Below are 13,861 nucleotides of genomic sequence, written 5' to 3'. Positions count from 1 at the left end.
TGAAAAATGCATGCAAAGCGTTTTCCTGGTACTCAAATGGACCCGGTACACCATACTTTGAGGTTTTGCATGAAAGAAAATATGTTAGACACTGCTGAAATAATTTCTGCACAGAAATAGCTGGAACACATCCAAACACCACACAAAAAAAGAGCTAATCTTAACAAATACTGCTCTCTCTGCTTCTGCTCTCTCTACTTCTCTCAAAATGTCTGAAATAGTTAATTTTTTTACTGTTTTTCAGTGCATTCTGGGCATTTTGGAAGGTCTCCTGAGGTTATCTTTAAAAAACGTTTCTAAATGCAAATGCTCATAAACACGCATAAACACAGTACTCAAACGCGGCTAAACAGACGTTTTTTAACCTATGTTTTCCAGCAGTCAGTTTCAGAAGTGTCCCGTGTACATGGAGCCTTAAAAAAAAGATGCGCTACAAATGTGTCAAAAACATATTACAGACTATGTAAATGCACATGTGGAACTGCACAGTGAACATGAGGATTACAGTGTAAAGAAGCCCTAAGGTGTCACACAGGCAACCAGGGGGCAGTAAAAGCAGGATGTGGAGCCACAGTTTTACCACTCTCAACCACCCACCTTAAACTAGAGAGGCAGTGGTAATGAATAAGCACTGTCTTTAGTGTGAAACGCGTTTACCTGCCAGTCCCCCACTGTATTTCCACTGTCTGTATTGGTTTTATCTTGGTTCAATAAAGTGGATTGTTTGGAGTGCAGCCGATCAGACGTCCTTTGTTCTCATCTATGCAGCACACGAGCTGGTTTAGCACCTACAGGAGTTGTGTTTGGAGATTGGGAGTCTCTCTACCTTGAGCAGTGGTAAACATATAGAGGAGCTGTAAATATGCCACAGTAGCAATGCTTTGCATCATAACCATGGCAAACTCAATGGGGTTGATTAACTAAAGGCAAATAGACTGTGCACTTTGCAAGTGCAAGTGCAGTTGCTCTAGAGCTTAGTAAATGAGGTAAAGCTTCACTTTGCAAAGAATACCCACCATGTGCAAGGAAAATTAAAAAAACAGCACTGCTACTTGCACATGATTGGCTGATGAAAGTCAGAAGAGCTTCTGCTCATTTACTAAGATCTGAAACAAATGCTCTTGCAGAGTGTAACTGCACTTTGCAAAGTGCACAGACTATTTGCTTTTAATAAATCAACCCCAATGTGCCTTGGTGAGTTGACAGGTGTCACCCCTTATGACTAAGTCCTGGATGTGATGAAACGCGTCAGAGGAAGTGATGTCGAACACACAGGAGAAGGGACCGGAAGTGGTGCGGCCATTTTGGAGACTGGAACCGCATGTAAAACTATCTGGAAGCTGCTCGGCAACCCTCTGAGGTTTGAGGCATGGGAAAAATGCTCTTTTAATGTTTATTACATGTAAGCAGATTTAATAAAGCTAAATTTTACACCTGTGACACTGAAACACACCATATATTTTATTCATATATTACCTGCTTGGATACCTGAGAGTTCCTGGGAAGGTTCTTTTATAACCATGATGGGATGGTATGGTGACTGATTTCCTAAAGAATACGCTTCAGGAGTGGAGGAGAGGAAGCGTGGTTCTGCTGATTCCTACTATTTGATAAGGCGTGTTTGTTTTAATTTTCTGGTAAGGGTATATATGCCTTGTACAGTAAAAGTGCACACTGGTGGGATCACTGGCGTTGTAGTATCCAGAGAGTGAAGCACTATTACTAATTTTTACACAGTTTTCATTTATTTTTACCACTATTTTTGCACTATATGAATTTTGTGCATTTTTTAAAGTGGTAGTGATATCATTTATGAATGTTATGATTAAGGTAATACACTATCTGCGTTTCTCTTTTTTTGAGGTATTCTCTGTCCTAGTGGGAGCCAGCATCAAAGGATCTGTTAAGTTGGAGTGTGGACACTTTAATATATTTTTTTCTACAATTTTTATATTTGATTTTTTCTTGAAGTGATCATTATTATTATTATTATTATTATTATTATTATTATATATATATTATATATATATATTATTATATATATATATATATTATTATTATCATTATTCCAAAGTGACATTCCATTTAAGTGACTGTGGGATTTGTTTATAATTTTTCATGGCTTTTTCACGGACTGTTGTTTGGAGGAATTATTGTCTACACGTAGTGTATACAACTGGATTTGATTAGTTTGGGATATTGCACTTAGTATTTGGTGGGTAGTATTATCTACATAATAGAGATTTTATATGACTACCTGTAACTTGCTGTAACCACAAGATAAGCAATTGGATTGTGGTACGTTAGTTCCATTTAAAGAAAAAAGTCATTCAACAGGTGGCAGAATGTCTCCTGAACTGCTGGAACCCACTGCTTAGTCACCCTCTGAAAAGCAGTCCACTGTAGATCACTTTGCAGAGACTGTTGCAGTATGAACCTAGCATAAGCATTCTGTACTCCTAGGCACTTCCTGTGAACATGTCTCCTGCCTTCTATTCTATCTAGTGTGACGCAATCAGAAGCTGGCAGAAAAAGGTTTACTGAAAGCTCTGCATAGCATGCCATCAGTTCATATAAGTGCTCAATGGAACAGAATCCAATATGAATCAATGACAACAAAAAAAAATGCGACAAGTACTATTACCTTTTATTAAAATTACCATCTACAGGCACTGGCAGACCTGTACATTGACATGCACACAGAGAAGAATCACGGGGTAGGAATAAAATTCTAAAAGCCTAAAATAGGATTAAAAAGGGGTGTAAACTGTGTTCATGGCTGATAACAGAACATTTGATAATTATATTTAACAAAGGAAAGGCTGCCCTTGGCAATCTATCCTTGTAATAGGGGTGTGGTAATAATCATACTGCCAAAATCAGTGTGGACTAAACACAGAGTAGGGGAGGGGGAATGGATCAAGGTAGCAAATCTTGTGATCAAGACAAGGAGGTGTAAAGAAGACCATCCCCATGAACATAACGTGGACTATAGACTACCCCCTCCTACCACCAGGAATGCATTTCCCATTCCAGTTATGCCCACATGCCAACAGAGTTCAATGACAGCTCAGAATGTTAATCAACCTAGCTGCTCTTGCTAGAAAGAACATTCTCCAGAAATGCTAAAATCTGGCAAGATATTTATTGCAGCCCTGAAAAGGTAAGAGGATAAGAGGGTGCTTGTGATTACAGCATGAATACCATCATCTCCTATGACAGCAGGGAACTTCCTGATAATTACGGGGAGCATATTGCTGGAGGTAAGAGGAATATCAGCGCCTGGAGGAAAAAATATTTCCACTCAGCTTCACATTCCTTAAGACTGAATCAGCAGCTCCAAAAGCACATTATTTGTTTCATATGTAGAGATAAAGCGACCCAAATGCAATGTCTACATTCCCTACATTGTGATCAAGAAGTGACCTGCCGTTCACGTTCCAGTCTTTGTCACAGATTGTGAGATAAAGAACTATGTGCCATGACATTTATTTGTGTCTCTGCTGCTCACATTGCAAAAGGACCTTGAGGCTAGGGATTCCCTTTGCAGGAAGCGTTCACTTTTGTGCTTTGAGCTTAAACCCATAAAATGACTTTGCATTCATCTGTTAGCTATTCCTATTACAGACACACTCTGTGCATGCTGATAACATAAGGCAGATCGGGAACTATTTCCTGGGCTTAGCCTCCACAGAAGTCTGGATGTGATACAGGCAACAATGTACAGCAAGATATTACAAACAATATATAGAAAACAATTGCTGCAAAATCATTTTAGAGAAGCCTTTTTTAACCTTTTTGACACAGAGGGACCTAGGAGATCATTTATAGTTCGCAGGAGAACCCCTCCCCTCCATGGCTAAATATTATATCTACAGCTTATGTTACATTGACATTATCAGGAAATTGCAGATAAAATATGAAACAAAAGAATAAACAATGTTGCATAATAGCTGGTCAGCAGGAAAGGGGCTTCTCTTAATACTGATCAGTGGGAGAAGGGCTCCCATACATTGCTGATCAGTGGGAGAAGGGCTCCCATACATTGCTGATCAGTGGGAGAAGGGCTCCCATACATTGCTGATCAGTGGGAGAAGGGCTCCCATACATTGCTGATCAGTGGGAGAAGGGCTCCCATACATTGCTAGTCAGTAGGAGAAGGGCCCCCCTTACATTGCTGATCAGTGAAGAGACAGGCCCCACTTGCATAACTGGTCAGTAGGAGAAGGGCCCCCCTTAAATTGCTGATCAGTGGGAGAAGGGCTCCCACACATTGCTGGTCAGTAGGAGAAGGGCCCCCCCTACATTGCTGATCAGTGAAGAGACAGGCCCCACTTGCATAACTGGTCAGTAGGAGAAGGGCCCCCCTTACATTGCTGATCAGTGGGAGAAGGGCTCCCATACAATGCTAGTCAGTAGGAGAAGGGCCCCCCTTACATTGCTGATCAGTGAAGAGACAGGCCCCACTTGCATAACTGGTCGGTGGGAGAAGGGCCCCCCTTAAATTGCTGATCAGTGGGAGAAGGGCTCCCATACATTGCTAGTCAGTAAGAGAAGGGCCCCCTTTACTTGCTGGTCAGTAGGAGAAGGGCCCCCCTTACATTGCTGATCAGTGGGATAAGGGCTCCCATACATTGCTGGTCAGTAGGAGAAGGGCCCCCCTTACATTGCTGATCAGTGGGAGAAGGGCTCCCATACATTGCTAGTCAGTAGGAGAAGGGCCCCCCTTACATTGCTGATCAGTGAAGAGACAGGCCCCACTTGCATAACTGGTCAGTGGGAGAAGGGCCCCCCTTAAATTGCTGATCAGTGGGAGAAGGGCTCCCACACATTGCTGGTCAGTAGGAGAAGGGCCCCCCTTACATTGCTGATCAGTGAAGAGACAGGCCCCACTTGCATAACTGGTCGGTGGGAGAAGGGCCCCCCTTAAATTGCTGATCAGTGGGAGAAGGGCTCCCATACATTGCTGGTCAGTAGGAGAAGGGCCCCCTTTACTTGCTGGTGAGTAGGAGAAGGACCCCCCTTACATTGCTGATCAGTGGGAGAAGGGCTCCCATACATTGCTGGTCAGTAGGAGAAGGGCCCCCCTTACATTGCTGATCAGTGGGAGAAGGGCTCCCATACATTGCTAGTCAGTAGGAGAAGGGCCCCCCCTTACATTGCTGATCAGTGAAGAGACAGGCCCCACTTGCATAACTGGTCAGTGGGAGAAGGGCCCCCCTTAAATTGCTGATCAGTGGTAGATGGGCTCCCACACATTGCTGGTCAGTAGGAGAAGGGCCCCCCTTACATTGCTGATCAGTGGGAGAAGGGCTCCCATACATTGCTGGTCAGTAGGAGAAGGGCCCCCTTACATTGCTGATCATTGAAGAGACAGGCCCCATTTGCATAACTGGCCAGTGGGAAAAGGGCTTCCCTTACATTGCTGATCAGTGGGAGAAGGGCTTCCATACATTGCTGGTCAGTAGGAGAAGGGCCCCCTTACATTGCTGATCATTGAAGAGACAGGCCCCACTTGCATAACTGGTCAGTGGGAAAAGGACTTCCCTTACATTGCTGGTCAGTAGGAGAAGGGCTCCCTTACATTGCTGATCAGTGAAGAGACAGGCCCCACTTGCATAACTGGTCAGTAGGAGAAGGGCTCCCCTTACATTGCTGGTCAGTAGGAGAAGGGCCCCCCTTACATTGCTGATCTGTGAAGAGACAGGCCCCACTTGCATAACTGGTCAGTGGGAAAAGGGCTTCCCTTACATTGTTGGTCAGTAGGAGAAGGCCCCCCTTACAGTGCTGATCAGTGAAGAGACAGGCCCCACTTGCATAACTGGTCAGTGGGAAAAGGGTTTCCCTTACATTGCTGGTCAGTAGGAGAAGGGCCCCCCTTACATTGCTGAGTAGTGAAAAGACAGGCCCCGCTTGCATAACTGCTCAGTGGGAAAAGGGCTTCCCTTACATTGCTGGTCAGTAGGAGAAGGCCCCCCTTACATTGCTGGTTAGTAGGAGAAAGGTCCCCATACATTGTTGGTCAGTGGGAGAAGAATCCCCTTCCCTTACATAACTTGTCAAACAGAGGCCATCTTTGGAAATAATTCTGTTACATTAGTCATCAGTGGGAAGAATGCACTTTACACTGATGCTCAGTGGGAATACTGCTCTAATGAGTGACACTGGTACTGGTATTCAGGCAGGATATCTGCTCCTGACTCCTGCTCAACAAGCCGATAACAACCTCTGGAGAAACCCTAGGACTCCATGGAACTCTGGTGGAGAAAGGCTAGTTGAGAAAGATCCTATTATGTACAATGAGCAGAATAAGCAGAAAAACTGGAGGTGGAATATGTGGTGGTGCTGTCAAAACTGGGGAAAGTCAGGGGCTCCTTAGAGCAGGTTCTCAACTAGTGTTTCTCCAAAGGTTGCTAGGGGTTCTTCGAGCAAGAAGCAAATTCTGCCTCTTCTAATGTAACCACTGACTATATTGGTCTTTTTTGCTATCTGAACGAGAGTGGGTGGTGGGTTGTGGTTCTTCCACTGAGGTAAGGAGCTTTCTTGCCACTGACCACCAGTCCAATTGGGTCCTACTCCCACTGACTTTCCCAAAGACCAACTAATGTAAGGAGCATTCTTCTCCTGACCAACAATACAAGGATTGTTTTTCAACTGACCACCAGTGTAATGGAGCAATTCTCTCACTGACTCTCCCAACAATGACCAATGTAAGGATCATTTTTCCCGCTGCCCACCAATGCAATGGAGCCCAACTCTCAATGACTCTCCCAATGATGGCCAATGCATGGAGCATTCTTCCTACTGATCACCAATGTTCGGACAAATCTTCCTATTTACCACCAATGTAATGGGGCTCTTCTCTCACTGACTCTCCCAACGACGACCAATGTAAGTATCTTTCTTCTTATTGACCACCAATGTAAGGATTATTCTTCCCACTGGTCACCAATGTAAGGATCATTCTTCCCACTGGTCACCAATGTAAGGATCATTCTTCCCACTGGTCACCAATGTAAGGATCATTCTTTTCATTGGTCACCAATGTAAAGATCATTATTCCCATTGACCACCAATGTAAAGATCATTCTTCCCACTGGCCACCAATGTAAGGATCATTCTTCCCACTGGCCACCAATGTAAGGATCATTCTTCCCATTGGCCACAAAAGTAAGAATCATTCTTTCCAATGGCCACCAATGTAAGGATCATTCTTCCCACTGGCCCCCAATGTAAGGATCATTCTTCCCATTGACCACCAATGTAAGGATCATTCTTCCATTGGCCACCAGCGTGAGGATCATTCTTCCCATTGGCCACCAATATAATGGGGCCTCTCTCACTGACTTTCCCAGTGAAGACCAATGTAAGGAGCATTTTTCCTACTGACCACCAATGTAAGGATTATGCTTCCCACTGCCTACCACTATAATGAGGCACTTCTCTCACTGACTCTCCCAATGACGACCAAAGTAAGGATCATTCTTCCCACTGACCATGATGCTAATGCACAGTGAGCGATAGTTATAGTAGTTATTAACAAGGATTCCTGAAAGTTATTTCAAGGGTTCCTCCATGTTAATAAGGTTAAGAAAGGTTGCCTTACATGTATACAATACTCATACATAATAAAAAACAGGAGAAAAGGAGCCCACTGGAAAAGAGGGTTACCATAAGGAACCTTATGGTAACCGTTTTTTCCAGTGGTCTCCTTTTCTCCTTTTTTTTTTCTTTTTGTTGGAATGTTCTTTGGGATACAGGCTCCACACCTTTATATTTAGATGAGTCAGTGGACTTTAAATCTTCAGCTCTCTTTTTTGACATTTATTTTGTGTGCACTGCCCAAAGTCCATCAGGTGATATGAGAGAAGCTCAGATAAACAGGTAATTTATAATGTACATATATATATTCATAAATACAGAGGGGTGTGTCATACCAATGTGAGCAATGAGATCTGAATAGTTTTAGAAGGGTGCTAATGCTAGTGCATATTGTGGGATCCATGTTATATAAAATACTGCAGGATTCACACATTGCACATATTGTTGGATCCACATTATATTGCAGGATCCACTATATACTGTATGTGTGTATATATATATATATATATATATATAATTTATTTATTTTATTTTTTTGTAGTATTATTAGTGTCTATTGAGGGATCCATGTCCTATAAAATATTCTTGGATTGATATCCTATATAATATTCTTGTATCCATGTCCTATATAATATTCTTGGATCGATATCCTATATAATATTCTTAGATCCATGTCCAATATAATATTCTTGGATCGATATCCTATATAATATTCTTAGATCCATGTCCAATATAATATTCTTGGATCGATATCGTAGATAATATTCATGGATCCATGTCCTATATAATATTCTTGGATCGATATCCTATATTCTTGGATCAATATCCTATATAATATTCATGGATCCATGTCCTATATAATATTCTTGGATCGATATCCTATATAATATTCTTTGATCGATATCCTATATAATATTCTTGGATCGATATCCTATATAATATTCTTGCATGGACATCCTATATTCTTGGGTCGATATCCTATTTAATATTCTTGGCTCCATATTCTATATAATATTCTTGGATCGATATCCTATATAATATTCTTGGATTGATATCCTTTATAATATTCTTGATCAATATCCTATTTAATATTCTTGACTTCATATTCTATATAATATTCTTGGATCGATATCCTATATAATATTCTTGACTCCATATTCTATATAATATTCTTGGATCAATGTCTTATTTAATATCTTTGGATCGATCTCCTATTTAATATACTTGGATTTATATCCTTTATAATATGCTTGGATCTATATCCTATATAATAATCTTGGCTCTATATCCTATATAATATTCTTCGATCTATATCCTATATAATATTCTTGGCTCTATATTCTATATAATATTCTTGGCTCTATATCCTATATAATATTCTTGGCTCTATATTCTATATAATATTCTTGGCTCTCTATCCTATATAATATTCTTGGCTCTATATTCTATATAATATTCTTGGCTCTCTATCCTATATAATATTCCTGGCTCTATATCCTATATAATATTCTTGGCTCTATAGCCTATATAATATTCTTGGATCTATATCCTATATAATAATCTTGGCTCTATATTCTACATACTATTCTTGGCTCTATAGCCTATATAATATTCTTGGCTCTATATCCTATATAATAATCTTGGCTCCATATTCTACATAATATTCTTGGACCGATATCCTATATAATATCCTTGGTTGTATATCCTATATATATTGTTGGTTGTATATCCTATATATATTGTTGGTTGTATATCCTATATATATTGTTGGTTGTATATCCTATATATATTGTTGGTTGTATATCCTATATATATTGTTGGTTGTATATCCTATATATATTGTTGGTTGTATATCCTATATATATTCTTGGTTGTATATCCTATATATATTGTTGGTTGTATATCCTATATATATTGTTGGTTGTATATCCTATGTAACATTCTTGATTGTACATCGTATGTATATACCATTCTTGGCTGTATATACTATGGTGGGCTGTATATTGTGTGTAACAAGTTAGCCGTGCCCCCTGTACACATGTACACACACATATACACAATATAGAGTGTATATAGAGAAGTGAAGGAATGTGTCTTACTTGCCGAGCTCCTCGAAGAGCTGGTACTCGTCGGTGAACCTGGTGCAGGTGGTAGAAGCCATGCCGCCCCCTCCTCCTCCTCCTCCTGCCCCGGGTTTCCTCCTGGGGTGGTGCAGGGTCGGAGTGCCGGGGGACGCACAGCAGCGCACTGACAGGCAGGAGAAGCGGCAGCGGCGGCGGTGGCGGAAGCCCGGGCTGTGGGCTCTGAGGACAGTAATGGGGAGGATGATGCCTCGCCTGCCCTCCTCCTTCACCCCTTCTCCTCCTCCTCTCCACCTCTCCGTACGCAGCACGGTCACTGGGCGCTCTGTCCGATCCCCGGGATCATGAATTGTCCTCCTTCACTTCCACATCAATGCTGAAGCCGGGACACTCGCAGAGGACTCCCCGACAACAGGTCCTCCTCCTCCTTAGTGAAGAGCTCTCGTGGACTGCACAGCGCAGGAGAAGAGCCGCCTGTACCCTGCTGGACCTAATGACAGCTCGGGGTTATGTTCTGTGCGCTCCCTCCCTCCTCCGCTCAGCACACACACCCCCTCTAGCGGCTGAGCACTGGTATAGCAGTCCTCACAGGGGAAGGATGGGGAGCACAGCAGTCAGCCCGAAGAGTGCACAGCACCTGACTGTCACCCTCAGCACACAGGATGTTCTGCTGTCACTGCTTCTCCAGATGTGCGATCACCACTTATTTCCTCCACATGGGGGTGAAGGAGGGGGAAGCTTAAAGGCACAGTCTGCCTTTTTTGCAAAAAATAATACACCCATATTGATTACTCAACATCCCCCCCCAGATAAAAAAAATTACCCCCCCCTCCCCGACCACAAACACACCTTCTACCCCATTCTAATTGATTCCTTTAGTGAAAAACAAAAAACTCATACCTCCTTCTTTTGGGACAGCTACAGCATAAGAGTAGAGAACAAGCAGGCAGGTAGGGGCATATTATTGCAGAAGAGTCATTGGGGTCATTTACTAAAACTGGACAGTGTAAAATCTGGTGCAGAAGAGTCATTGGGGTCATTTACTAAAACTGGACAGTGTAAAATCTGGTGCAGAAGAGTCATTGGGGTCATTTACTAAAACTGGACAGTGTAAAATCTGGTGCAGAAGAGTCATTGGGGTCATTTACTAAAACTGGACAGTGTAAAATCTGGTGCAGCTGTGCATGGTAGCCAATCAGCTTCTAACTTCAGCTTGTTCAATTAGGCTAGGTTCACACCTGTGCTGGCGGTGCTGCTGCAGATCCGAACGAAAATCCGTGCAGCCGCAACACCCACACAGAGAAATGCAGACCCGTGGGCAGGTGCCATTAGTTCTAATGGCATGCCGCCCGCACTGGAAAACACAACCGTACTGGGAACCGAGGTTCCCATGCAAGCTGCGTTTTTAGAAGAAGTGCAGGGACTTCTTCCCTGCGTGCCATGAGGCACGGGAGTCCATTTTAATGAATGAGCTCTCGTGCCCGTGCAAAACGCGACCCACACGGCCGCATATATGTGAACCAGGGCTGAAAGTATATGTAAACCCTCATCGTGTAAAACAACCCATTCACTTGAAAATAGAAACGAAAGGCAAAACATTTGTGTATAGATATAATATACTGTATAATATATACACATATATATATATATATATATATATATATATATATATATATTTATACATGCACATGCTACTTTATTAGGTACGCCTGTTCAATTGCTTGGTAACACAAATTGCTAATCAGCCAATCAATCACATGGTAGCAACTCAAAGCATTTAGGCCTCTAAACGTGGTGAAGACGACTTGTTGAAGTTCAAACCGAGCATCAGAATGGGGAAGAAAGGGGATTTAAGTGACTTTGAATGTGGCATGGTTGTTAGTGCCAGATAGGCAGGCAGTTTTAGAAACTGCTGATCTACTGGTATTTTCAAGCACAATCATCTCTATGGAAATTGAGACTCATCAGGCCAGTCAACGTTTTTCAAATCTTCTATTGTCCAATTTTGGTGAGTCTGAGCAAATTGTAGCCTCCGTTTCCTGTTCTTAGCTGACAGGAGTGGCACACGGTGTGGTTTTCTGCTGCTGGAGCCCATCTGCTTCAAGGTTTGAAGTGTTGTGCATTCAGAGATGGTATTCTGCATAGATTGGTTGTAATGAGCGGTTATTTGAGTTACTGTTGTCTTTCTATCATCACGAACCAGTCTGCCAATTCTCCTCTGATCTCTGACATCAACAAGGCATTTTTGTCCACACAACTGCCACTCACTGGATATTTTTTCTTTTTCAGACCATTCTCTGTAAACTGTAGAGATGGTTGTGCGTGAAAATCCCAGTAGATCAGCAGTTTTTGAAATACTCAGACTAGCCCGTCTGGCACCAACAACCAAGCCATGTTCAAATACACTTAAGTACCCTTTTTTCCCCATTCTCATGCTCAGTTTGAACTTCTGCAAGTCGTCTTCACCATGTCTAGATGCCTAAATGCTTTGAGTTGCTGCCATGTAATTGGCTGCTCAGCAATTTGTGTTACCAAGCAATTGAACAAGTGTACCTAAAAAAGTGGCTGGTTAGTGTGTATATGTTTATATAAATATATAGACACACACTATATTGCCAAAAGTATTGGGCCAACCCTCCAAATCATTGGATTCAGGTGTTCTAATCACCTCCATGGCCACAGGTGTATAAAATAAAGCACCTAGGCATGCAGACTGCTTCTACAAACATTTGTGAAATAATGGGTTGCTCTCAGGAGCTCAGTGAATTCAAGCGTGGTACCTTGATAGGTTGCCACCTGTGCAATAAGTCCATCCGTGAAATTTCCTTCCTACTAAATATTCCACAGTCAACTGTTAGTGGTATTATTACAAAGTGGAAGCAACTGGGAACAACAGCATCTCAGCCACGAAGTGGTAGGCCACGTAAAATGACAGAGCGGGGTCAGCACATGCCAAAGCGCACAGTGCGCAGAAGTCGCCAACTGTCTGCAGAGTCAATAGCTAAAGACCTCCAAACTTCATGTGGCCTTCAGATTAGCACAACAGTGCATAGAGAGCTTCATGGAATGGGTTTCCATGGCCGAGCAGCTGCATCCAAGCCTTACATCACCAAGTGCAATGCAAAGCGTCAGATACAGTGGTGTAAAGCACTCCGCCACTGGACTATAGAGCAGTGGAGACATGTTCTCTGGAGTGACGAATCCTGCTTCTCTGTCCGGCAATCCGATGGATGTATCTGGGTTTGGCGGTTGCCAGGAGAATGGTACTTGCCTGACAGCATTGTGCCAAGTGTAAAATATGGTGGAGGGGGGATTATAGCTTGCGGTTGTTTTTCAGGGGCTGGGCTTGGTCCATTACTTCCAGTGAAGGGAACTCTTAAGGCGTCAGCATACCAAGACATTTTTTAACAATTTCATGCTCCCAACTTTGTGGGAACAGTTTGGGGATGGTCCCTTCCTGTAACAACATGACTGCGCACCAGTGTACAAAGCAAGGTCCATAAAGACATGGATGAGCGAGTTTGGGGTGGAGGAACTTGACTGGCCTGCACAGAGTCCCGACCTCAACCTGATAGAACACCTTTGGGATGAATTAGAGCAGAGACTGCGAGCCAGGCCTTCTTGTCCAACATCAGTGCCTGACCTCACAAATACGCTTCTGGAAGGATGGTCAAGTATCCCCATAGACACACTCCTAAACCTTGTGGACAGCTTTACCAGAAGAGCTGAAGCTGTTATAACTGCAAAGGGTGGGCCAACTCAATACTGAACCCTACGGACTAAGACTGGGATGCCATTAAGGTTCATGTGCGTGTAAAGGCAGGTGTCCCAATACTTTTGGCAATATAGTATATATATATATAACCAGTATAGATAAATTTTTTTTCCCTTTTTCATTGGTGATCACATTCCTTCTGTTTTCAGCTGCACAAGGGGAGAAGAAACAGCATATACTGGTCTTCCCAGTGAATGGCTGTGGAGGTGAGGGAGGTAACAGCAGAATTCTGATCATTGGAATAGAGCACACTGAGTTGTCAGCACAGCTAGAGAACTGAACAAGGTGTGTTCTTATGCCTAGTGGGGTCAGTTTTTAATAGGAAAGCCGAGGGACTGACAGGAACACCAGGGATTTTACATAAAGGAAGCAATACAAAGAGAACAGGATACTTTTTCATACA

General features: G+C 42.6%; 1 protein-coding gene across 14 annotated transcripts in view; it reads right to left on the bottom strand.

Moving 5' to 3' along the window:
• Positions 1-10,232, bottom strand: part of CAMK2D (calcium/calmodulin dependent protein kinase II delta) — a 319,896-nt gene extending 309,664 nt beyond the window's left edge. For 3 of the 14 annotated variants that reach the window (XM_089691797.1, XM_089691806.1, XM_089691810.1), the window contains exon 1: positions 9,702-10,229. In XM_089691797.1, the coding sequence (XP_089547923.1) occupies positions 9,702-9,763 (62 nt within the window). In that variant the 5' untranslated portion in view covers positions 9,764-10,229. Of the gene's footprint in view, positions 1-9,701 lie in introns of all 14 variants that reach the window. The other 11 variants (XM_089691796.1, XM_089691801.1, XM_089691808.1 and 8 more) reach the window with 6 other exon arrangements.
• Positions 10,233-13,861: the final 3,629 nt, after the last annotated feature.

Source organism: Staurois parvus, unplaced genomic scaffold (genome assembly GCF_062004578.1).
Source record: "Staurois parvus isolate SC_StPar_1 unplaced genomic scaffold, SC_StPar_1.0 ptg000572l, whole genome shotgun sequence".
Classification (NCBI taxonomy): domain Eukaryota; kingdom Metazoa; phylum Chordata; class Amphibia; order Anura; family Ranidae; genus Staurois; species Staurois parvus.
This window is presented reverse-complemented; position numbering and strand designations above follow the sequence as displayed.